We start from the raw sequence: 23,507 nt of genomic DNA on the forward strand, positions 1-23,507 counted from the left end.
AAAAAGCTTATGATGCCGGATGACAGAAAAAAACAAAACAAGATATTTGAAAGAAAACAAAAGAAACAACAAAACCTGAAGCAGGCTCATTAGCACATCACTAATAGTGAATGGAAATTCCACTTAAATATAGTGTTTTCAAGATATATACTATAGTATTTTTTGTACAAATTGAGGACTGTAGTTATTTAGTACAAAAATACATCCATTCACACACATGCATATGTAAATTTGTGTGATATACTTGTATATAACACTTATGTGTACGTACCATCATACAAAATGTGCAATACTCTCTAAAACCGTTCACAGTTATTCTCAGCTACTATTTCTGTTGAGTTTCATTTCTGTACCAGGGGGATACCTTCCTTCTCAGACCCAAAGTCTGGGTTTCTTTCACTCTCTGCAAGAAAACAAAGGAATCACAGAAGGTTACAGCTACATTAAATGCTAGCATGAACAGATAAGCAACACAGATGATAGTGTTTGAAACCGTAGAGAAGTTATGAGTGGCAGTGAAGCAACAGAAACAAAGCTGGAGATATTGACTATATGGCGTATGTATGTCTCTATTATATTCATAGTGTTTATACTATTAAGTTTACAAACTCTTAAGATCAAATCGCTTGTACACAGAGGCTACATTCCTTCGATCACCATGTTACTCACCACGGATTGTAAGTCTGAATCTCTTGTATTTGGTCTCTCGGCGGCAGATGACCTGTAGTTTATAAACTCCAGTGTGTTCAGTTCTGGTGTTTGTGATGGTCAGAGATCCAGACTCATAATTTAGATTCAGTTTGCCTCTGAATCTCCCGTCAGCATCATCATATGTGGAGATCTTTTCCTTTGTTTCCCCTTTAGCAATTGGGCAGTCTTCAGGTCCAAACATCCACAGCACAAGGTCATCTTCTTGTATTTCAATATCAGCGTTCAGCGTGACTGAATCTCCCTCCAACCCTGACACGGTCTTCTCTTTATTTTGTCCCAGCACCACATAAAAGAGAAAAACATGGACATTATAACAGAGAATCTTAATGCTACAGTTAAAAAGCTCATTTTCATTCATTCTCTTCCTCACCCAAAACCATTGTGATTGTTAGCATTCATCAAAACATATTAGCTGAACATTTAATTGTTACGGCATCACATAACTCACCATGAGCAATAACCATGAATCTCTTGCATGTGCTCTTTTTGCCGCTGGTGATTTGAAGTGTATAAACGTCTGAATGAGCTCTGCTGATGTTCTTGATGGTCAGATCTCCAGTTCTCTGGTTTAACTGCAGTCGGTCTCTGAATCGACCATCAGGGCCTTCATAGAATAAGGTCTGATTGGTGGCTCTGTTGAGTTCGGCGATTAAAATATCTTTATCGCTAAACTTCCACAGTATCCGGTCATCATTCCTCAGCTCAGGAACATCAGTTTGTAGAGTGACAGAATCTCCCACTGAATGTTTCAGCATATTCACTGCACAAAGTCACAGAGCAATGTAGGACTGTTAATGAGCAGCGGAGTGATACAGTGTATTGAATACTGATTATAATTGTTTTTTTGTTTTGTGTTTTTGTCAAGAGTGCAGAACTCATTCACAGTGATCTTAACCTGAAGTGATTGAATGACAGCTCAAGTAATAATAAAAGAAGCGCTCTTTGGATAATTTGCAGACTGAAGTTTCATTATGCTGCTAGACACGCACTGTAAACCAGGATTGAGTTTGAAAAAGCAGTGACTGTAATATAACTGTATTATAATTTGTACTTTAAAAGATATACATTTTTTGCTATATTGTGCAGGTACAATCAAGCTTATTGGTTATTGTTTGAACATATATTATTTGGAGATACTCACAGCAAACCAGAACGTTGAATTTCTTGTAGGAGACTTTATTTCTGCTCTTGATCTGCAGTTCATAAACTCCAGAGTCAGTGCTTTTAGTGTTCATGATGGTGAGATCTCCAGTTCGGTCGTCCAGCTCCAGTCTGCCTTTGAATTTCTCATCGTTAACAATGTAGACGTTGTTGTCACTGCTCTTTCTATTAACTTTGGCTATGATGACATCTTCAAATGTCCACATTATCTCTTCATCTTCCTGTAGTTCAGTGACACCGGTCTGCAGATGGACAGGTTCCCCCTCCGTGATTTTTTGTGTGTCCTCTTCATGTAACAGAAACATGAAAATGATGAACAAATTAACATCTACTAAAGAGCTTAAAAGGAATAAAGTAATATTTGTAGTATAATGGATATTATAATAAAAAAATACTTAGAAAAACGTCACCTCGTACAATAACTTTGAATCTCTTCATTTTAGTCAATCTCTTCAATTTAGTCAGTCTCTTTATTTTAGTAAATTTACTGCCGGTGATTTTCATCTGATAATCTCCAGAGATTGGGATCCTGATGTCGCTGATGGTCAGATCACCAGTCTGATGGTCCAGCTGTAGCTTGTCTCTGAATCGCTCATCGTCAGCGTATGAGATGTTACCAGCCTTTCTGTAGATTTGAGCGATGACTGTATTTTGAGGTCCAAACATCCAGAGCACTTCATCGTCTCTCTGGGTCTCGACTGCACCAGTTTCTAGCGTGACAGAATTTCCCTTCGACACTGACACAGTCTTCTTTTCTGTCTCAACATCAAGTGAATGGAGATGTAAAATGTTTTAACATAGAAGAACTAGAAAAAGTGTTCCTGTAGCTCAATTGGTAGAGCATTGTGCTATCAAGCGCAAGGTTGTGGGTTCGATTCCCGGGAACACATGATAGGTAAAAATTGTTGGCCTGAATGCACTGTAAGACGCTTTGGATAAAAGTGTCTGCTAAATGCATACATTTAATTTAAAAAGCTTGTACATAAATGACCAAAGATTAAAGTGTTAACCATTTAGCATTCCTGTAAAATTTAACTAAACACACTGCAAAGCTAACAAGTTCATTTACAACCTATTTTGGCAGTAATGCTGCCGGAGGAAAAACTGCAGTAATGTTCATTTATTTGGAATAGCAGTGGACAGGGATGGATGATGACACAGCAGTGCCCTGGGCACAGACCGATTGAACGCCCCCCTCAGTTAAAATATTGTTCCTTTTTTATTTGAAATTTTCCCCCAACTTGTTTACTATATCATAAAATGTCATGATTCTTAAATAGAAGTAAATAAATTTTGCACCATTATAGATCATGTTAGTTTATCTTTAATTGGCTATGGGGAAAGTAGCCTAATATTAGTGTCATTTAGGTGAAGTCAGCTAAAATGGGTCATCAGGTAAAATGGGACAAAAAAAGATTGTAGCCTCATATCTCTTTAAATTGTTAGAGCCATTAATAATAACTGATCTTACATCATAGCTTCAACACTTTCACACAATATGTTCTAATCGTATCAAATATATATGCAAAAAAATATATATCATTCAGCCATTTTTGGTCTTTTGGAAGCTGCATCCAAAATCCACTTTGCTTGAAATCCTGAGGGGGCACAGTTGAAATCGCGTTCCTGAAGGAGCAGGATTTCGACTGGGCCCCCCTCTGTTTTTTAATGTGCACATTGTTGCACTTTGCACTCTCATCAGTGCTTTTTGCTCTGTTTAGTAAATATGGCACTAAGACCATTATATATATGCCCATCCCTATTGCAATAGTAGCTATTGATAACACTTACCTTTCTGTTTACAGCATCTGAACAGATAAATCACAACCAGAGGTACAACACCAAACAGCGGGACACAAATGGGCCAGATAGAACCAGTGGACAGACCTGTTTCTGGAACGGCTGAAGAGAGACGATCATTAGAGTAAGTAAAAAAAAACATGTAGGATTCCAGTATGAGGGAAACACTCTTTTAATGTGAACTACATACCAACAAAAACGTTGAATCTCTTGTATAGAGTTTCTTTACTGTTGGAGATCTGTAGCTGATAAACTCCAGCGTCTGAGGTTCTGATGTCTCTGATGGTGAGAGATCCCGTCTGATTTTCCAGATGTAGTCTCCCTCTGAATATATCATCTGAATTCAGTGTGATCTCATGAATCTTAATGTTCATTTCAGCTACAAAACTGTCTGGATTTGTAGGTCCAAATGTCCATTGTATTAGATCCTGTTTCTGTGAATCAGTAACACCAGTGTGTAGAGTAACAGAATCTCCTTCTTTCTTGTTTTCTAACCCGGCAAAAATCACATCTGGAAAACAAACAGGAACAGGTATGTGACTTATATTCCCATGTAAACATTGTGCAAATAGTGTACAAATTTCTGAGCTTCTCACCATGGACAGTAACACTGAAAGTCTTGAGGAAAGTCTCGTTGCTGATGATCTTTAGATGATAATCTCCAGAGTGTTTGGTTCTGATGTCACTGATGCGCAGAGATCCAGTCTTATTGTCCAGCTGCAGTCTGTCTTCAAACCTCCCATCATCAACATCGTATAATGAGACTGCCTGAGTTTTACCATCAATTTTAGCGATAATATTGTTTTGAGATCCGTACATCCACATCAAGAAAAATATCCTCTGTATTTCAGTGATATCAGTGTGTAGAGTGACAGAATCTCCCTCCTTCACTGACACTTTTTCCATGTCCCCAAACACACCTGAAAAAACAGAAACATCTAGATTATTACTGTAATCAATCATTTAGGAAGATGCCAACTGATGTTAATACAACCCACAAAATAATACAGAATAATATGAAATATGCCAGAATTATTGCCATCATTTAATGTGTAAGATCTCATGGAACAACCATTTAAATAATGTGCAGAATCAGCTACTTCCAAAAAGGAATCAAAGGAGTCTTCTTTCTCCCATCTGCAGTCTTAACGTTGAGTAATGATCAACTAGTGATCACACAGTACCCAACTATCTCAAACGGGTCCAGTCCCTATCAGCCAGCTGCAGGGACCCAGGAAGAGAGTCATTTAAAGAACACCCTTTATATCTACAAGCTCTGAGGATGTGATAACATGACTCATGAACAAAGAATGCAACGAATATGTCACGAATCGCACACACAAACAGAGAGATCCAGTTGCAGTGTTTTATTGGGTAATCCAGAATCGTAACTAGCAAGGCAAAGGTCAAAATCCAGATGAGCAGTCCGAAAAAAGAAACATGAACAAAAAACCAAGGACCCCGAAACATAAACCGGGAGACATAAACAAAGGACTTGATCACAGTGACAGAAACAAACCGGGTATATAAGGACAGGTGCAAACAATGAAAGTGGGAACAGCTGAGTGCAATTAACAGTGATGAGTCCAGACAAAGGCTTGTGTGAAAAGCAGTACTGAAGTGGGGTGACGATAATGGGAAGTGAGACCTCTAGTGGACACCCAGGGAAACACAGACCAGACACTGTTACAGTATGAAATATTTCTGATGTTTGAAGTTCTGAAGTTTCTTTTAGCCTTCTTGTTTATTTAAAAAAAAAAGAAATCTTTTGTGAATGACTGTAATTTGCTGAGTATCCTCATAATATCAGCTTGTACTCCATGTGGTTATATGTATTTGCTAATTTTATCCTAAAATCTAAATCTTGTTACTTTCAGTCCTGTTACTCAGTTACTCATGTATCCTATAATCATATATAGTAAAAGTAACAGGAATGAGTAGTGTCATCTGATTTATTTATGTAAATATTAGGCTACCAAATCTAGATACATTTGAAAATACATCTTTTTCTCAAAGTTTTGGCCTTCTATCTACACAGAGACAATGTTTTTGCATTGCTGTTTTATATTACATTCCTGCAAGTATTACAGAAATTGTCCTTGAAATTTCTGTCTGGTGGAAATTATATTAGACTCGTGACACATGGAATGTTGCTTGAGTATGAACTGCGCTGTAAGAAAACAACATCCACAAAAAAGCTGAACAGTGTGTATTACTAGATTCAGTCTTTTTTTTTGGAAGAGTTTTGAAGCAAATGGCACCCATTCGGTGGAATGGCCCATAACTGATATCTGTTGTCCACTGTCACCTATGCAAATTATGTGATGTGAAACTTCTGTCCCTGGATGTAGGATATTAAATAGGTGAATGAAGGGTGATTGGGAGCAAACAATGTTATCTTTTCTGTAAACAGGGCCAAAAATAAATAAATAATTATAATTATTGGGATACAATATTTGGCGAATTGGGACAGCACATTTTTAGGGTATTGTAAGAATATTCACTGTATTGCACAAGTTAGTTCGTACTTTAATATAATTTTATATGCAATATATAATTTTCTGTTTATCATTATTAAGAGCCCATGTTTATTCATTAATTCATAAATCCATCCAAAATTTGCACAATACAACACATGTACCTGAGGAAAAAGAATGTTTTAAGTCCAAAAGTCATTAAAAACTATTAAATTTCTAATCTTTGTCCAAAAAAAATAATGAAATAAAATAAATAATTCGACCAATGAACTGTTTGGCAAACACATTTAGCCTGCACAAAGAATTTATATTTTAGCAAATATCTAGCTAGTTCATGAATATTTTTGTGGTTGATTAGGGCTTGCATAAATAAAAAGATTGAACCACTCATTTAGGCCATAAGGATCATATAGTTCTCTATTACAAGGTATATAATTTTCATAGTAAAGCCTTTAAACACTGCCCCATCCACCCAAACTGTGTTTTTCGCAGTTATTAAGTTTCTTAGCAAATAGTTTTCTTCCTCATTTGAATATTTCAGGATCAGTAGCCTATCACAAAGAGGGGCAGCACACATTCCTTCGCGTTCACGCATCTGTTTTGAATCACAGACTTTGCGCTTTTGGTTGAACTTTTTCTGACTTTATAAATACACGATTTGAACTAATATTCGAGACTCGTTGTATTTCGCTTCTTCTGCTGGTTCCATTCATGCACAAGATATAAAAACATGAAACCGAAAGTAGGCTACTGAAGAAATAAACCAAAATCAACTTACCGTCCAAAATGAATACGAAAGAAACAAATAAAAACACTGTCTTCATATTGTTGCAGGGTTCAAGATAATGATCCTGACTCGAGTTCCCTTCCTGTCAGTCTGTCTTTTCTTACCAATACTCCCAAACAGTCTGATGTGGGGCCGGAGAGGGATTTTTTGACTCATTTTCAGCCCTGGGATTTTATGCCTTAGACCGGCCCAGCTTTATTTATTGTTTTGTTTTTCAGTATCTATTACTTGCTTTTTAGTTATATTTTTTAGCAAGATGCCGGTGTCAAGAAGGGAGTCAAACGATAATTACGTTACGTGATTTTCTTTAGTGTTGCCAATTAACTTCAGAAATGGAAAATAAGGCACAATTGTGATTCTGATCCTTGAAGAAAATAGTGTTTATTCTTGTATAGGTTACGTGTAGAAAATAAGTGTTCATATGGGACAGAAGGGACGCTCCAAATATTTGTATGTACCGTAATGTTGGCCTACATCTGCCTGCAATTTAAAAGTTCTCTGAAATAATCACATTTGTTTTGCTTATTACTGCCACCCACTGTAAGCACTGCAGAAACTATCCGTCGAAAATACACAGCTAGGAGTCACTGTTATCCTGCTAATACAGAAGTTCGCTGGTTTATGCAAATCAATCTTTAGTCTAATTTCAGTCTTTGTCACTGTGCACATGGGGGCAGAAATCAGTTGATAACATTCTTTGACAAGCCAAGGAGTGATAAACAGGTAAAACTTGTTAAGGGCCAAAACCTTATCACACACTATAAAGAAAAAATGTCTCTTAACGATATAGATTAGGATTCTGGACATCAGAGCCTTTTTAAAAATATGAATACTTCTTATTGTTTTACTGCTCTCCCTGTCTGGTATTATAATAACTTGTAGCTTCTATTATTAAAAATGCAAGACGTGTTTTATTATCATTAACATGGCTGTAGCAAAAATGACAGTGTTCTTACAACAGTAGCTTAATACATTAACACATGATAACTGACACTGAACGAGAATAAACACAAAATAGAAACACAAAATGAAGATGATGCAATCAAGCTTCAGTGAAATACTATGTTCACAATGTTTTATGATGCCTGTATGATTCTAAAAAAAAAAAAAAAAACAAATACTAAAGGAAAAAAACTATTGCAATGCATCAGGATCTCTTAGAGATAGGCTACTTTAGAGTAAAATAATCTTAAAATTAATTTAAATTAATTTAAATTTAGAATTTTATTAGCAAATGAAATGTTCAGAGAAAGTACAAGCCTTAACATAATATATTTTACAATGTTAGAAACAATCTCATTATGGCTGTGGGTTTTTCTGCTTTAAAACACACGGTCAGTCAGTTCTAGAAAGAAACTGAGTGTGAAATAATTTGGGGGAAAAACAACAACACTGACCACAATCATGCTCTTGTTCATCAAAATAGTTTGTTCTTCAGTTTATATTCCATAGGGCTATTCGTTTGATCGTTATAACATATAATGGAGGGCAGGAGGGATTGTGGGAAATGTAGTGCTGTTGTGATCATGGGAGTACATTCAAATCTGTTATGCATTACTTGCGAATTGCTTTTGAGCGAAATCAGTGTTTGTCCACTAGAGGACTGACATTATCAGATACTAATACCAGCAGCAGTGGATCTGTATGTGACCGTTTATTTATTGAGCAGATCATTTTATCTAAATGACTTACAGATGAAAATACAACAATCAAACACAATTATTCAAAGGCACAATACAATAAAAGTAGTGGAATACCAAAATCAAGATGATTTAAAGAGAACAGTCACTCAGGGCTAATACAGTCAATAATAAATATAGCATTCTCTTCTAAAGGACATGCAGTAACAAATAACACAGTACCTCCGTAAACAACGGTGTAAATGTAAATCTAAAACCAATAGTTAAAAAACAATCACTCTCATTGGGTATGAATTCATAGTGTCTATTACTGTTATGGTGTTGTTATTTGCATTAAGGGGATCCCCTCCTCCACAGGCCCCTCATCTGGACTTCTTTCAATCCCTGAAAGAAAACAAAGAATATTCAAAAGTTGATATTTATGTGCAAAGATAATCACATTTTTAAAAAAATCTAAGTATTCTGGAAATGAAAATTAAAACGCAATTGAATATTTTAAATTTATTTTAATTAAAGCTGAATAATGTGATTTCCAAATAAAGGCACACTAAATAAGATCACCATGTTTCTCACCACGGATTGTAACTTTGAATCTCTTGTATTTGGTCTCTCGGCTGCTGATGATCAATAGTTTATAAACTCCAGAGTCTTCAGTTGTGCTGTTTGTGATGGTCAGAGATCCGGACTGATGATCCAGGTTCAGTTTATTTCTGAATTTCCCTTCAGTGCCATCATATGTACAGAAAAGTGCTTTATTTCTTTCTCCTCTAGCGATGAGACTGTCTTCAGGTCCAAACATCCACAGCACCAGATCATCTTTTTGTACTTCAATATCGTTGTCAAGCATGACTGAATCTCCCTCCATCCCAGACACAGTCTTCTCTTTAATTTTATCACAGCACCACATAAAAGAGTAAACACATGAATGTTATAACAAAATTAAATCCCGTCTGATAAATTAGAGGGCAAGATAATGGATTTTTGTTTTGCACATAAGAATAAACTGTGTTGGAGCTGTACAGATTTTAAAATGTCCCTAATTTCTGGGCACCAATGAAGATTTGACTAACATTTCTGTCTTCTCAAGTTGTTTGCATCTTTATCTTTTAAAGACAATCATAAATCCGACTGAGTTACTCACCATGAGCAATAACCATGAATCTCTTGCATGTGCTCTTTTTGCCGCTGGTGATTTGAAGTGTATAAACGTCTGAATGAGCTCTGCTGATGTTCCTGATGGTCAGATCTCCAGTTCTCTGGTTTAACTGCAGTCGGTCTCTGAATCTGCCATCAGGGCCTTTGTATAATTTGGTCTGATTGGTGGCTCGGTTGATTTCAGCTATGAAAATGTCTTTATCACTAAACTTCCACAGTATCCGGTCATCTTTGTTCAGTGCAGTAACACCAGTTTGTAGAGTGGCAGAATCTCCCACTGTATATTTCAGTGTGTTCACTGCCAAAGCAAGAAACATGTAGAAGAAACATGTGACTGTGAACATGAACATGGTTATCGATATTATTTAGTTGAGTTACTGAGTTATTGAGTTACTCACGCCAAACAAGAACGTTGAATTTCTTGTAGGAGACTTTATTTCTGTTCTTGATCTGCAGTTCATAAACTCCAGAGTCAGTGCTTTTAGTGTTCATGATGGTGAGATCTCCAGTTCGATTGTCCAGCTCCAATCTGTCTCTGAATCCGTCATCATCATCGTAGACACTGCTCTCATTGGTCAGTCCATCGATTTTGGCGATAAGGGCATTTTTAGGTTCAAACTTCCAAAGTATCAGATCATCTTTCTGTATTTCAGTAACACCGGTCTGCAGATGGACAGATTCTCCTTCTGTGAATTTCCGTGTGTCCTCTACATTTTATAAAGAAACAGAAATACATAAAACATGTTGATATGAATGTGGATGTAAACAATTCAAAACCCACTAAGGAGCCCTATATAGGTTAAAAACAAATAAGTATAATATACATATTGTAAAATAACATATTAACAGACAATACTGTAGGATATTTGAAGTATTTCAGTTGTGCACCTCGTACAATAACTCTGAATCTCTTCAGTTTTGGTTCTTTACTGCCGGTGATCTTCATCTGATAATCTCCAGAGATTGGGATCCTGATGTCGCTGATGGTCAGATCTCCAGTCTGATGGTCCAGCTGTAGCTTGTCTCTGAATCGCTCATCGTCAGCATATGAGATGTTACCAGCCTTTTTGTAGATTTGTGCAATAACCATTTCTTGAGGTCCAAACATCCAGAGCACTTCATCGTCTCTCTGGACCTCGACTGCACCAGTTTTTAGTGTTATAGAATTTCCCTCCTTCACTGACACAGTCTTCTTTTCTGTCTCAACATCAAGTAAATGGAGAAGATATTAAATATTTCAAAATATGTTTCATTGTTCAACTATTCAAAAATATATGATTTGGGTGAATTAATACACTAATGTAAAGTGAGTCCCATTAGAAACAGTTGAACTGCTCCAAAACCTTCAATTTGATTCATAAGTGATTTAGTGTTGAGTTTGATTCAATTTACTGAACAGTGATCTGATTGGTTTTTAAGTCACTTTTTAAATGCATTTCTAGGGTGTTAGAACTTTCTTTATTCTTTCTTCAGTAAGAACAAGAAAAATTCAGAAATTTTCATCACACAAAAAGCAGATTTTCTTCTGCTAAATTGTTGGCTCCTTAAACAATCCTAGGCTTTGAATTAAACAATCTGTGGTTCAGTCTAGAAGAAAATATGGTAACTAATTACTCTTTTAAACAATTCTACACGTATATTCCATTATTAAATTTCTCCAGCGCCATGCTGGATTTCGGCGAGCAGCGTTTGGCTGCAGAAAGCATAATCCTACATAAAAAAAAAAAAAAAATCTTGTTTCTCTTTCATAGGTTACATCAATGCTGGAGTGACGTCACTGCATGGGAACACCTCTTGGTGTGACGAATGTCTGAAGCCCTGTACCATCCCACCAATTTCACTGGCCAAATAGTGCTTGGCACCACCCTACGCATGCGTACGCATAGTATACCTGCGTGCCACGCGCTATTTCACTTAGATTTCGTTTCCTTCAGGAAGGCAAATTTTCTGTGTTCTAAGAAAAGCATCTTGCGTTCTCAGTGACTTTCTTCATCGAGCACTGTTCAACTCCTCTTCGTGGACGCGCTGAGTTTACGGGAAATGCAAGGAGCCGTGTGGCAGGTGTTACACTAGGGGGTGTGTAACAATAAAAAATCTTCAGCAGCGCGTCCCTCCTTCTCCCGGGTTTCAGCACCACTGTAACAATAAAAAACTCCATGATCATGGGAAGAAGTAGGCGGCAACCAGCGGACAATCAAAATTAAACTTTAATGACAAAATAAACACAAAATAAATCCCAGGCCTGGTCCTCTCTCGTCCTTCACTGTCGTCGCTCCTGTTTTATATCTTTGCATCTCCTAAATGGGACTCGAGACCGGTGGGTAAAGCAGGTGTCGCTCATTTCTCAATCACTCCACCGGCCTCGCCCCGTTCCCACGGCTCTCAGCCCCGCCCCACTCATCACATACCCCCATCGCCCCTCGCAGGCCGGGGGGTGCTCACGAGACTGCGCTCTGAAACCTCCACCCTCCCTCAAGGGGGGACCGCTCACGGTGACATGCGGGAACCTGGGGATAAGACAGATGAGGCAAGAGAAAAGGAGATGGAAGGATGAGGAGTGACAGAAACGAAAGATGGGAGAGAGGAGAAAAAAAAATTCGGTTACTAGACGCACTGCCACTCGGCCATCAACCAGCTTGGTGATCTCAACCGCGGTGCCTGACGGTGGCACTGGATGGCCCTCGGTGGACGGCACGACACTCCTCCGCCGCCCGGTGGACAGCAATGGCTCCTCCAGTTTTGGGCAGCTGACAGGAGTCCCCCGTTCCCTGCTCCTCCCCAACATGGCGGACGGCAGCAGGCTCTGGCTCTCTGGTGAACAGCGGCGACTCCTTCGCTCCCTCACGGACGGCAGCCGCCCATCCACGTCCCCGGCAACTCACTCCAGCCCACCGCCTCGAGCGTCCATGGCGGCACACTTCCTCGCCTGCTCGATGGCACCACGGATTTACCACAGCGGCGAGGGATCTTTCGGCACCACTGTTACAATAAAAACTCCATGATCACGGGAAGAAGGAGGTGGGAACCGGTGGACAATCAAAATGAAACTTTAATGACAAAATAAACACAAATAAAATACTGGCCCTGGTCCTCTCTCGTCCTTCACTGTCGTCGCTCCTGTTTCATATCCTTCCATCTCCTAAATGGGACTCGAGACCGATGGGTAAAGCAGGTGTCGCTCATTTCTCAATCACTCCACCGGCCTCGCCCCGTTCCCCCGGCTCTCTGCCCCGCCCCACTCATCACATACCCCCATCGCCCCTCGCAGGCCAAGGAGTGCTCAAGAGACTGCGCTCTACCCCCACCCCCACCCCCCTCCAGGGGGGACCGCTCATGGTGAACCGTGGGAACCTGGGGATAGGACAGATGAGCCGAGAGAAAAGGAGATGGAAGGATGAGGAGTGACAGAGATGAGAGATGAGAGATGGGAGAGAGGAGAAAAAAAAATCAGTTCCTAGACTCACTGCCACTTGGCCCTCCACCAGCTTGGTGATCTCCACCGCGGTGCCTGGCTGTGGCACTGGACGGCCCTCGGCGGACAGCACAACACTCCACCGCCGCCCGGTGGACGGCAACAGCTCCTCCAGTTTTGGGCAGCTGGCAGGAGTCCCCCGTTCCCTGCTCCTCACCAACATGGCGGACGGCAGCAGGCTCCAGCTCTCTGGCAAACAGCGGCGACTCCTCCGCGCCCTCACGGATGGCACCCACCCATCCACGTCCCTGGCAACTCACTCCAGCCCACCGCCTCGAGCATCCATGGCGGCACACTTCCTCGCCTGCTCGATGGCACCGAGGATTCACCACAGCGGCAAGGGATCTTTCGGCACCACCGTAACAATAAAAACTCCATGATCACGGGAAGAAGGAGGTGGGAACCGGTGGACAATCAAAATGAAACTTTAATGACAAAATAAATTCCGGGCCTGGTCCTCTCTCGTCCTTCACTGTCGTCGCTCCTGTTTTATATCCTTCCATCTCCTCCGTGGGACTTGAGACCGGTGGGTCAAGCAGGCGTCGCTCATTTCTCAATCACTCCACCGGCCTCGCCCCCTTCCCATGGCTCTTGGCCCCGCCCCACTCGTCACAGGGGGATACCTATGAAAGGTGCATAGTGTGTTTTGGCCTGCATCATGCACTGGCAGTGCTTAGTGGCCTTTCTTCTTGCCCCCGCCATGTTGTTTCTGTGGTTGCCGAAGCCCAACCTTCATCTATGCTGGACAACCATTTTTTAACTAGTCTTACACCTGCAAAGCCCCATAGGCCTTTGCCTTTTTTCCCGGACCTCCACCAGGAGGTTTTGAGGTCCTGGAAACAGCCATACTCTGTGTGCATTACAAACGCTGTGGCTGCAGATTTCACCAACATTTCTGTTGGACAGTGGCTAAATTGTGATTCCGCCAGCGGAAGAGACTCTCGTGCCTAATTCGGCCATGGCTTGGAAATCTCTCCCCCTTCTTCCTGTTGATGCACGTCCAACCTTGTCGGTAAGTCCTACCATGTCTGCCTCTCTCCACTCGATGGGAGTTCTTCAAGCCTACCAAGCAGATCGCTTAGAAGAACTTGACGAGGGAGATGGTATCACACCGGAGGCTGTGAAAGAGCTGCGGCGAGCAACAGATTTGGCACTACGTGCTACAAAACTTACTGCTTGAGCAGTAGGCCATTTTATGGCACAGATGTTAACGGTCGAGAGCCACTTTTGGCTTAATCTCACTGACATTAAGGAAAAGGACAAAACTTTTCTTATGGATGCCCCGATTTCCAAGGATGGTCTGTTTGGAGAGGCGGTCACCTTGGTGGTGGATAAGTTTAGGGCAGCGAAACAGCAATCAGACTCTTTCCGCCAGATGATTCCTCGCAGACCCAGAGAAACTGAACGACGTCAGGCGCCGGCGCCGTGATCACGCTCAACATCCTCTCACCACCAACTGGTCACCACACAAGAAGAGCCTTCACCTATGGTGCCTCCTCGTAAGGATTGGGGTCCTAGAGTTTTCCCAATGGCTCGCTAGTGACAGCGAAAGAGGTTAGCCTGAGCTCGACGGCAAAAGTCTCTCGTCCTCGGGCCCCTAACAGCAGTTCCTCGTACTTCTGCTGTTTGTCTGGGACTGTGCCCTCCACTAGAGACCACTGTTGACCACCAAACCCGTATGCAGCTATAAACTTCACTACTTCACTTCCTGTTTGTTGCTGCCATGTGTATTGCACTTGAGCTCCGTCAAGTTATTTTTTTATCGACTATTTTTTTAATCTTAAAAATCTTTTTTATACACCATAATTTTCATTTATATAACGTGTTAATATAGATGTTCAGATGTTCTTCACTCCGGCGCCAGGACACCACGGACCCTGGGTGCATCCACAGTGGAGGACGCAAGCCAGGCCCCTGGAGACGACTTCTCCCCCTCTGATCTTCACAGGGAACCACTGTGCTCTCCTCCGCGAGACGGAACACGACGCTGTGATTGTCGGAGACTCCATTGTCAGACACGTCCATGCTATGTTAGCCAATGGTAAAATGCACACTCACTGTTTTCCTGGTGCTCTTGGCAGATCTTTTTATCTCCACTGTTTGTTCACTTCACTGGTTTGCACTCTATCTGCCATGTGCCTTGTGCTGCATTATTTAACTTTATTTTTATTATATGTCTTTTTTACATGCCCTTTTTGCCATATGCACATAGACTGACAGTCACCACTTTTAAGCTACTACTAAATATTGTAGAAACGTAATTTTCTGTAAAGTTTCTTTGCAATGATTTGTATCATAAAAAGCGCTATACAAATAAACTTGAATTGAATTGTTGGACCGCTAATGCGCATCTAACCCTCTCTCTGCAGTCCCCACGTTCTAACATTGACTGTCTCGCCGCAAAAGGCGCCTCGAGCAGCATTGGATCAAGCTACCACTTTGAGCATCCCCTCAGACACTCTAGCAATCCAGTCTTCAGAGTTCAAGGGATGGTCCAAGGGGCTGGCAAAGACAGCCTGTCACTTTCAGCAAGTGGTCTTGGAAGCTTTATATAAATATTAACTTTTAATGGATTTAAACATTGTCTAATCAGACTGTAAAGTAAAATGTCACCAGGGCTGTTGGCGACCTCATATAATGTACTTAAGTTGGTTATGTTCATTATGTATAGGCATATTACATTATGTACAGTAACAGTGTTGTCTAATAAAATCATGTAATTTCTTGGTTTTGATATTTTATTTGAGCCAATTATAATTGCCTCATCATTAGTTTATATATAAATAGTTATACCAAAGCCTGGATATCACTTTGATCTGTTTGTGTTGCTAAAAAATATCAGATTACTCAGTTGTCAAAATAATCAGATTACCTTATTACCAAAATAATCATTATTTACAGGCCCTAGATTAGTTAAAATATTTCTAAATACAACTGTAAATTTCTTTAAAATAGTATTTAATCAAATATCTGTATCTTATCTTATCTCAGCTAAGTGTATTGTCATACCCCTAGTGTCGATAAGCAGTGATATAGCACATCATTTTCAAGTGTATTATATTGTGTATAGCTCTCATTCTTCAAGTCAACCATGTATTCGTGTAAAAGAAAATCAGTTTGAATTAAGAAAGCAATAAGTTTGCCATAGTATCCTTCTAAATATTATTATTTTTATTTTTATTTTTTGCTTTGACCCCTGATATTCGCTGTATATAACACTCACCTTTTCGTTTTTTTGAGTATTTTATGAAGCACAACACACCCAAAGCTGAAGCCACTAACAGAAGGACACAAAGACAAATCAGCACAATATAACCATTGGACAGACCCGGATCTGGAACAGCTGAAGAGACAGAGTCAAACACACAAACAATTTCATTATGAAGGAACATCTAAAGTACACTCTTTTAATCTGATTTGGCATGAACTACGTACCAACAAAAACATTGAATCTCTTGTAGAGTGTTTCTTTACTGTTGGAGATCTGTAGCTGATAAACTCCAGCGTCTGAGGTTCTGATGTCTCTGATGGTGAGAGATCCCGTCTGATTTTCCAGATGTAGTCTCCCTCTGAATATATCATCTGAATTCAGTGTGATCTCATGAATCTTAATATTCATTTCAGCTATAAGACTGTCTGGATTTGTAGGTCCAAATGTCCATTGTATTAGATCCTGTTTCTGTGAATCAGTAACACCAGTGTGTAGAGTAACAGAATCTCCTTCTTTCTTGTTTTCTAACCCGGCAAAAATCACATCTGGAAAACAATTGGGAGAGAGAAGTAACAAAAAGAAACATAAAAAATAGTGTTCAAATTTCTGAGCTTCTCACCATGGACAGTAACACTGAAAGTCTTGAGGAAAGTCTCGTTGCTGATGATCTTTAGATGATAATCTCCAGAGTGTTTGGTTCTGATGTCACTGATGCGCAGAGATCCAGTCTTATTGTTCAGCTCCAGTCTGTCTTCAAACCTCCCATCATCAACATCATATGTAGAGACTGCCTGCGTTTTACCATCAATTTTAGCGATAATATTGTTTTGAGATCCGTACATCCACATCAAGAAAAATATCCTCTGTATTTCAGTGATATCAGTGTGTAGAGTGACAGAATCTCCCTCCTTCACTGACACTTTTTCCATGTCCCCAAACACACCTGCAGAACAAACCGAAACAGCTACTTTGTTTTTTATATATATATATATATATAAGTAAACTACATTATTACTGCAATAAATAGTTTAAGATGATGCCAACTGATGTTAATACAGCCCACAAAATAATACAGAATAATTTTTACATGTTTGTTCCGGTTTTCCTTATTTGGTCATGTTTCCTTTTCCTGTCTTCAGTTCTATTAGTTCCTTGTTTAATTAATGTGGTTCCAGCTGTGCATCATTAATTAGTTCATTTGTTCCCAGGTATGTCTCATTGTGTCATGTGTTTAAATAGTGTTAAATAGCTCTAAACTCAGCTGCAGATAGGAAATGGCAGAAATCAAGAAACTCTACTGACCTCAGTGTGTATCAGTCTCTCCTTTCTTCCTTCTCTGCAAATGTCTTCAAGGCTAAAACATCCTACTACCACAACAAAATTAACAGCTGTTGTGACACTTGGACACTTTTCAAAACTTTCTCTTCTCTTTTTAATCCACCTCCACCACCTCCCCCATCGACTCTTGCAGCAGACGACTTTACAGTTTTCTTCACAAATAAGAGAAGAACCATCAGTGACCAATTCTCCACACCGCAGACTGAGGACAACTTCACAATGACCGACGCACACTCTTTCTCCTCTTTCTCCCCACTCTCAGAGATGGACGTTTCCAAACTTCTCCTGTCCAATCATTCTACTACTTACATCCGCAAAACACTGATTGCCTTGTTCAGGTGTGTTTAATTAGGCTTGGAACTAAAGTCTGCAGGACAGTGGCCCTCCAGGACCGGAGTTGCCTATCCCTGATCTACATGACGTCATTAGGATCTGTCATTCAGAAGCCAGATTTTCTTATCACTGCTACGCTGATGACACCCAACTCTACTTCTCATTCCAACCAGATAAACCGACGGTAGCTCGGATTTCAGCCTATCTGAGTGACATTTCTAGCTGGATGAATGACCATCACCTTCAGCTTAACCTTACGAAGACAGAACTCCTGCTGATTCCAGCTAACCCATTGCTTCATCACAACTTCTCTATACAGCTGGGTTCGTCAACCATTACTCCTTCGAGGACAGCCAGAAACCAAGGAGTTGTGATGGATCATCAGTTGAGCTTCACAGACCACATCGCTACAACGACCCGGTCCTGCAGATTTGCCTTATACAACATTAGGAAGATTAGACCCTTCCTGTCAGAGCAAGCCACCCAACTTCTTGTCCAAGCTCTTGTTCTCTCCAGACTGGACTGTTGTAATGCTCTCCTGGCGGGCCTTCCTGCATGCCTTCCTGCATGCCTTCCTGCATTTGGGGAGTCGTGGCCTAATGGTTAGAGAGTCGGACTCCCAATCGAAAGGTTGTGAGTTTGAGTCCCGGGCCGGTAGGAATTGTGGGTGGGGGGAGTGCATGTACAGTGCTCTCTCCACCTTCAATACCACGACTGAGGTGCCCTTGAGCAAGGCATCGAACCCCCAACTGCTCCCCGGGCGCCGCAGCATAAATGGCTGCCCACTACTCCGGGCGTGTGTTCACAGTGTGTGTGTGTGTGTGTGTGTGTGTGTTCACTGCTCTGTGTGTGTGCACTTCGGATGGGTTAAATGCAGAGCACAAATTCTGAGTATGGGTCACCATACTTGGCTGAATGTCACGTCACTTTCGTCAATTTCAGTTTCATGTACTGTCAAGCCTCTGCAATTGATCCAGAATGCAGCAGCGAGGGTTGTCTTCAATGAGCCAAATAAAGCTCACGTTACTCCTTCTCCTCATCAGGTTACACTGGCTACCAGTAGCCGCTCACATCAAATTCAAGGTACTGATGCTTGCCTACAAGATGACCACTGGCACGGCACCAACATACCTAAACTCACTCAATGTGCCCTCCAGAAGTTTGCGCTCTGCAAGTGAACAACGCCTTGTGGTGCCATCCCAAAGAAGTTCAAAATCACTCTCACGGACCTTTTCCTGGACTGTGCCCAGCTGGTGGAATGACCTCCCAATCTCAATTAGTACAGCTGAGTCTTTACTCATTTTCAAGAAACATCTAAGACTCATCTTTTTCGCCAGCACTTAACCAACTAATACTAGCACTTTTCCTTCTTTTCTTGTCTTTTCATTTATTAAATAAATAAATAAATAACCTGGCAATTGGTTCTGTACTAGACTAACTGAGACTTGTCACGGCACTTGTATACTGTTGTAGTTCTCTTGTTGACCTGACTGCTTCTATTGTTTTCATTTGTAAATCGCTTTGGATAAAACCATCTGCTAAATAATTAAATGTAAATTAAATGTTAATGTAAATATGCTTTTGTTTGAGTCACTTTTGTCTGAGTCACAGTGAGAGTATGGAAGAGTGTGAACCATAGACTTAAAAACATGGATACAGTGTCCGTGACGTCACCCATAGGTTCCTGAAGAGCGTTTTTGAAGCTCAAAGTAGCTGGAATAGTTCCTGTATCAAATGAAAGCCCGCCTTCTGAAATACAAAATGTGTTGTGACTGGTTAGCTGGGCCAGTCTGTGTTGTGATTGACAGAACTCTGCACCTGGTCGGGAAATGTCATGCCCCTTACCATAGTCGCTTGCTGTGAGCTTCAGTGTAAATATTGTGTCAAAATCAAATCAACCTGAGTGTTTTTTGCTTTTTTTTTTTAAACCCAGATGAATGTAACCACTCTAAGTTCATCTGTCTTGGGAAAGCTAGCGCGCCTCCAACATGGTGATAACACTCACTGCCTTTTCTAGTGCAGCTCAACCAGGTCTCACCCCATTTGTTGATATTTGTGATATCACAAATCCTGGAAAATATGCATTGTAGTCCAAACAAGTTGTTTGTTGTAGATTTTAAAAAAATGATTTCTGTTAAATAAAATATCTCCTTTTGAATTTGGCTTTGTAACTTTGCAGATCTTTTTTCTTATGCTCAAACAGCAACATTATACAAACTAACTAAAGTTAAAAAGGTAAACGGATCAGTTGTAAAAAATAAATAAGCTCCCCTCAATGTCATGAAGGGCCAAATCAGCTATATAGACCAAAAAATATTTTGTACCAGGCTGTAAACTTTTTTTTCCTGCTGTAAAGTTATGCATTTTATTATGGGGAGAATTGAGTCCCTTTTGCCGCCAGCCTCAAACGGCCAGTCGGTGAATTATAGTTTTAGTCACTTCCTTGTTGGCTTCAAGAGAGAGAGCGGGAGGTTGCCTTGCCCAGGGAGCTGTTGCATCGTGTAAATCAGTGGAAAATGAATATAAATGTTGATTTTATCTGAAGAAATATTAAGTAAACAAGAGTAAATGTATCAATCTATCCATGTGTATGCATTTTTGGACTATAATCCCTTATTGACGCTGTTCAGTGAATGTGAACACAAATAAACTGCTGCTGACATACGTGGTGAATTTCTATTCTAAACTAAACATAATAGAGAATCATTATTTTGCACTCCTGACATAAATTACTGTAACTGCAACGATGTTTTATGAAAACAGTGGTCAAATATCGAAGCTAGAGTCTTTAATATTTCTACTGACTGCAGTTTGTCCAGAGTGTAAAGTTTAACGTGCTGTCAAAATTAAACCAAAGTAATCTGGGGCGGTTGTAGCAGTCGATTCTGTTCCCCTTTACGCAAACATACTACAATTCTTGCGTAGTTGCCGAGTTACTATACGTACGATCAGAACTAGCGTGCGCAAGAAGCACGACTGGATATACGGCAAGTCAAATAGTTCAAAATACCATCCTAAATCCTAAACTTGAAAATAGTTTTAAGACGAGAGGTTATTCAACTTGAAATATATTTCCTTTTTTTTTTTTTATACCGATTTCAATGTGATGCTTGAGGCTTTGGATATTCTGTTTTATACAGTCGTATACTTATTAATTTATGCTCATTTATGTTTAATTTTTTTTATTATATGCCTTGCTGTATGCACCAAAAGCTTAACAAATCTTTATGTATGGTGCGTGCAAAACATACATTAGAATAAGTATACAATGAACCATAAATGTTGTGTATAAAATCAGAACCCTATGCACACATAAACATTTGAATTCATAGTAATCTTTTTCCCCTTTATTCAATAAACTATAAACCTGGTTAACAGACTCTGTGCCTTAGTCAGAAAGAATGATTTTTGTTGCCCCAAACCTGTGAAATAAATTAATGCAGTACACAACTGCTTCATATTTAGTCAGAATAGCATAGGGTATTTTGTGTAATGGTCAATAAATGTACTCATTTACATTGTTGGTCCTGGTGGTGACTTTTCCCACTAAATTCATCCTTGCTGTTAACATAATCAGTTTATGTCTCACAGCAATGTTGAAAAGGAAAATTTTTAGTAGCCTTTTTAACCATTTATCAACGTCCACCCCATTCCAGGCCAGTAGAATCCAGCTGAAATGGCAAGCTTGCTTTTTTCTAATTCTAAAATAAAAATTGTCAGGCCTCTTTTTGTCCAGCAACCACTTTTCTTCTAAACTTTACATTGTTTTTTTTTTTTTTTTGAGGAGATGTGATCAAGTTTGCCATCTATTGAAATAGCTTTATTGTTAAAATCTAAACAAATAACCTGCAATTAGGTTCTAAAGGCCCAATTGAAGGAATACACCCATTTAAACTGAAATTAGAAAACAGGTCATTGTCAATGTGCTAGTTGCTTTAAGTCAGTTAAGTATAGTGTCTTGACAAGAACTGACTTTTTGTTATTATCAAGACTAGGTTTATAAACGGGGGTGTGAGAATAATTTTACTACATGCTGCAGCGTTTGTCTCTTTTTGCTTTCCTTACATCCAGGAGTGTTTTGTGTATTTGCATGCGGCAGTGTTGCCAAATCCGCGGAATTTAGGCTACTTTGGGAAAATGTTTGATTAACTATTTGGTTGGGTTTATTACACGGACCTGGCAACCCGAGGGGAAACAGATATTCCGAGGGGAACAGTAGCCGTCGTCAATCTTTGACCGCAAAGAAGCATTGTCCCAATCAACCAAAATGATGCTTCCCCATCCACCCAAACTTTGTTTGTCGCAGTTATATTCAAATGCGGATTTTCTTCCGCATTTGAATATTTCCGTTTTATCAATAGCCTATTAAAAAGAGAGGGAGTCCTCCTTCGCGTTCACGCATCTTTGGTTGAACTTTTTCTGACTTTATAAATACACGAGTTTAACTAATATTCGAGACTCGTTGTATTTCGCTTCTTCTGCTGGTTCCATTCATGCACAAGATATAAAAACATGAAACCGAAAGTACTGAAGAAATAAACCAAAATCAACTTACCGTCCATAATGAATACGAAAGAAACGAATAAAAACACTTTCTTCATATTGCTGCAAGATCAGGATTCTGACTCCAGTTCGAGTTCCGGGTCCTGTCAGTCTGTCTTTTCTTAGCAACAATCCCAAGTCTGACTGACGCAGGGCTGGAGAGGAACTCGTAATCAGCCCTGGAATTTCATACCTTAGACCGACCCACCTTGTTTTTTATCTATTATTCGCACGCATATCTCCAACAGCTGAGGCTGTTGTTGTTTTTAGCAAGATACCGCTGTCCGGAGTCAAAAGATGTCAGCTACTGCCAGTAGTTAACTTCAGAAATGGAAATAAGTGAAAATTCTGATTATTAAAAAAAACGATTGTTTATACTTGTATACTTTATACTAGAATTGTTACTCCACAACAAGTGTAGTAAGCTAATTTAGGAGGTAAAAATACTGTAAAATTAGAAATGGCATGGAATTTGAATGCATAACAACTGAAGGTCTATGAAACGTCAGTCTATAAATCATTCATGAATTCATGATTTTTCAGCAATTTAAATTAAAATTATTCTAAATTTGCTTTTATTTCTCATTGTTGCATTTGGTCTGATGCTGGAGTGCTTGGCCCCATTATTGTCTGTTCTTCAGTTTATATTCCATATAGCTATTAGTTTGATCGTTATAACATATAATGGAGGGCATGTGGATAAGAGTCAGGAGGGATTGTGGGAAATGTAGTGCAGTGGTGATCATGATAGTACATTAAAAGCTGTTATGCATTACTTGTGAACAGCTTTTAAGCTAAATCAGTGTTTGTCCACTAGAGGACTGACATGAACAGATACAAATACCAGTGGCCATGATTTTGCCAAGTAAGACATGCTCCT

General features: G+C 39.8%; 1 protein-coding gene across 1 annotated transcript; it reads right to left on the minus strand.

The window, feature by feature from the left end:
• LOC113039477 (uncharacterized) lies at positions 1 to 22,935 on the minus strand. Its single transcript, XM_026197370.1, has 9 exons — positions 22,641 to 22,935; positions 17,034 to 17,357; positions 16,639 to 16,959; positions 3,664 to 3,774; positions 2,283 to 2,627; positions 1,853 to 2,158; positions 1,160 to 1,471; positions 670 to 975; positions 1 to 403 (listed from the first exon to the last, which is right to left on the minus strand). Exons 1-9 carry the CDS (start codon positions 22,684 to 22,686, stop codon positions 342 to 344), a joined length of 2,133 nt encoding a protein of 710 aa, XP_026053155.1. The 5' UTR covers positions 22,687 to 22,935; the 3' UTR covers positions 1 to 341.
• Positions 22,936 to 23,507: the final 572 nt, after the last annotated feature.

The sequence above is a fragment of the Carassius auratus genome, chromosome 22 (genome assembly GCF_003368295.1).
Source record: "Carassius auratus strain Wakin chromosome 22, ASM336829v1, whole genome shotgun sequence".
NCBI classification, from domain to species: Eukaryota; Metazoa; Chordata; class Actinopteri; order Cypriniformes; family Cyprinidae; genus Carassius; species Carassius auratus.

Excerpts from the sequence above, each read along its gene's own strand:
- LOC113039477 (XM_026197370.1), bottom strand. The coding sequence starts at position 22,686 with ATGAAGAAAGTGTTTTTATTCGTTTCTTTCGTATTCATTATGGACG. Across the intron at positions 2,628-3,663 it reads CAGATGCTGTAAACAGAAAG|AAAAGAAGACTGTGTCAGTG; the intron begins GTAAGTGTTATC and ends ATGTTGAGACAG. Across the intron at positions 1,472-1,852 it reads ATTCAACGTTCTGGTTTGCT|TGAATATGCTGAAACATTCA; the intron begins GTGAGTATCTCC and ends GACTTTGTGCAG.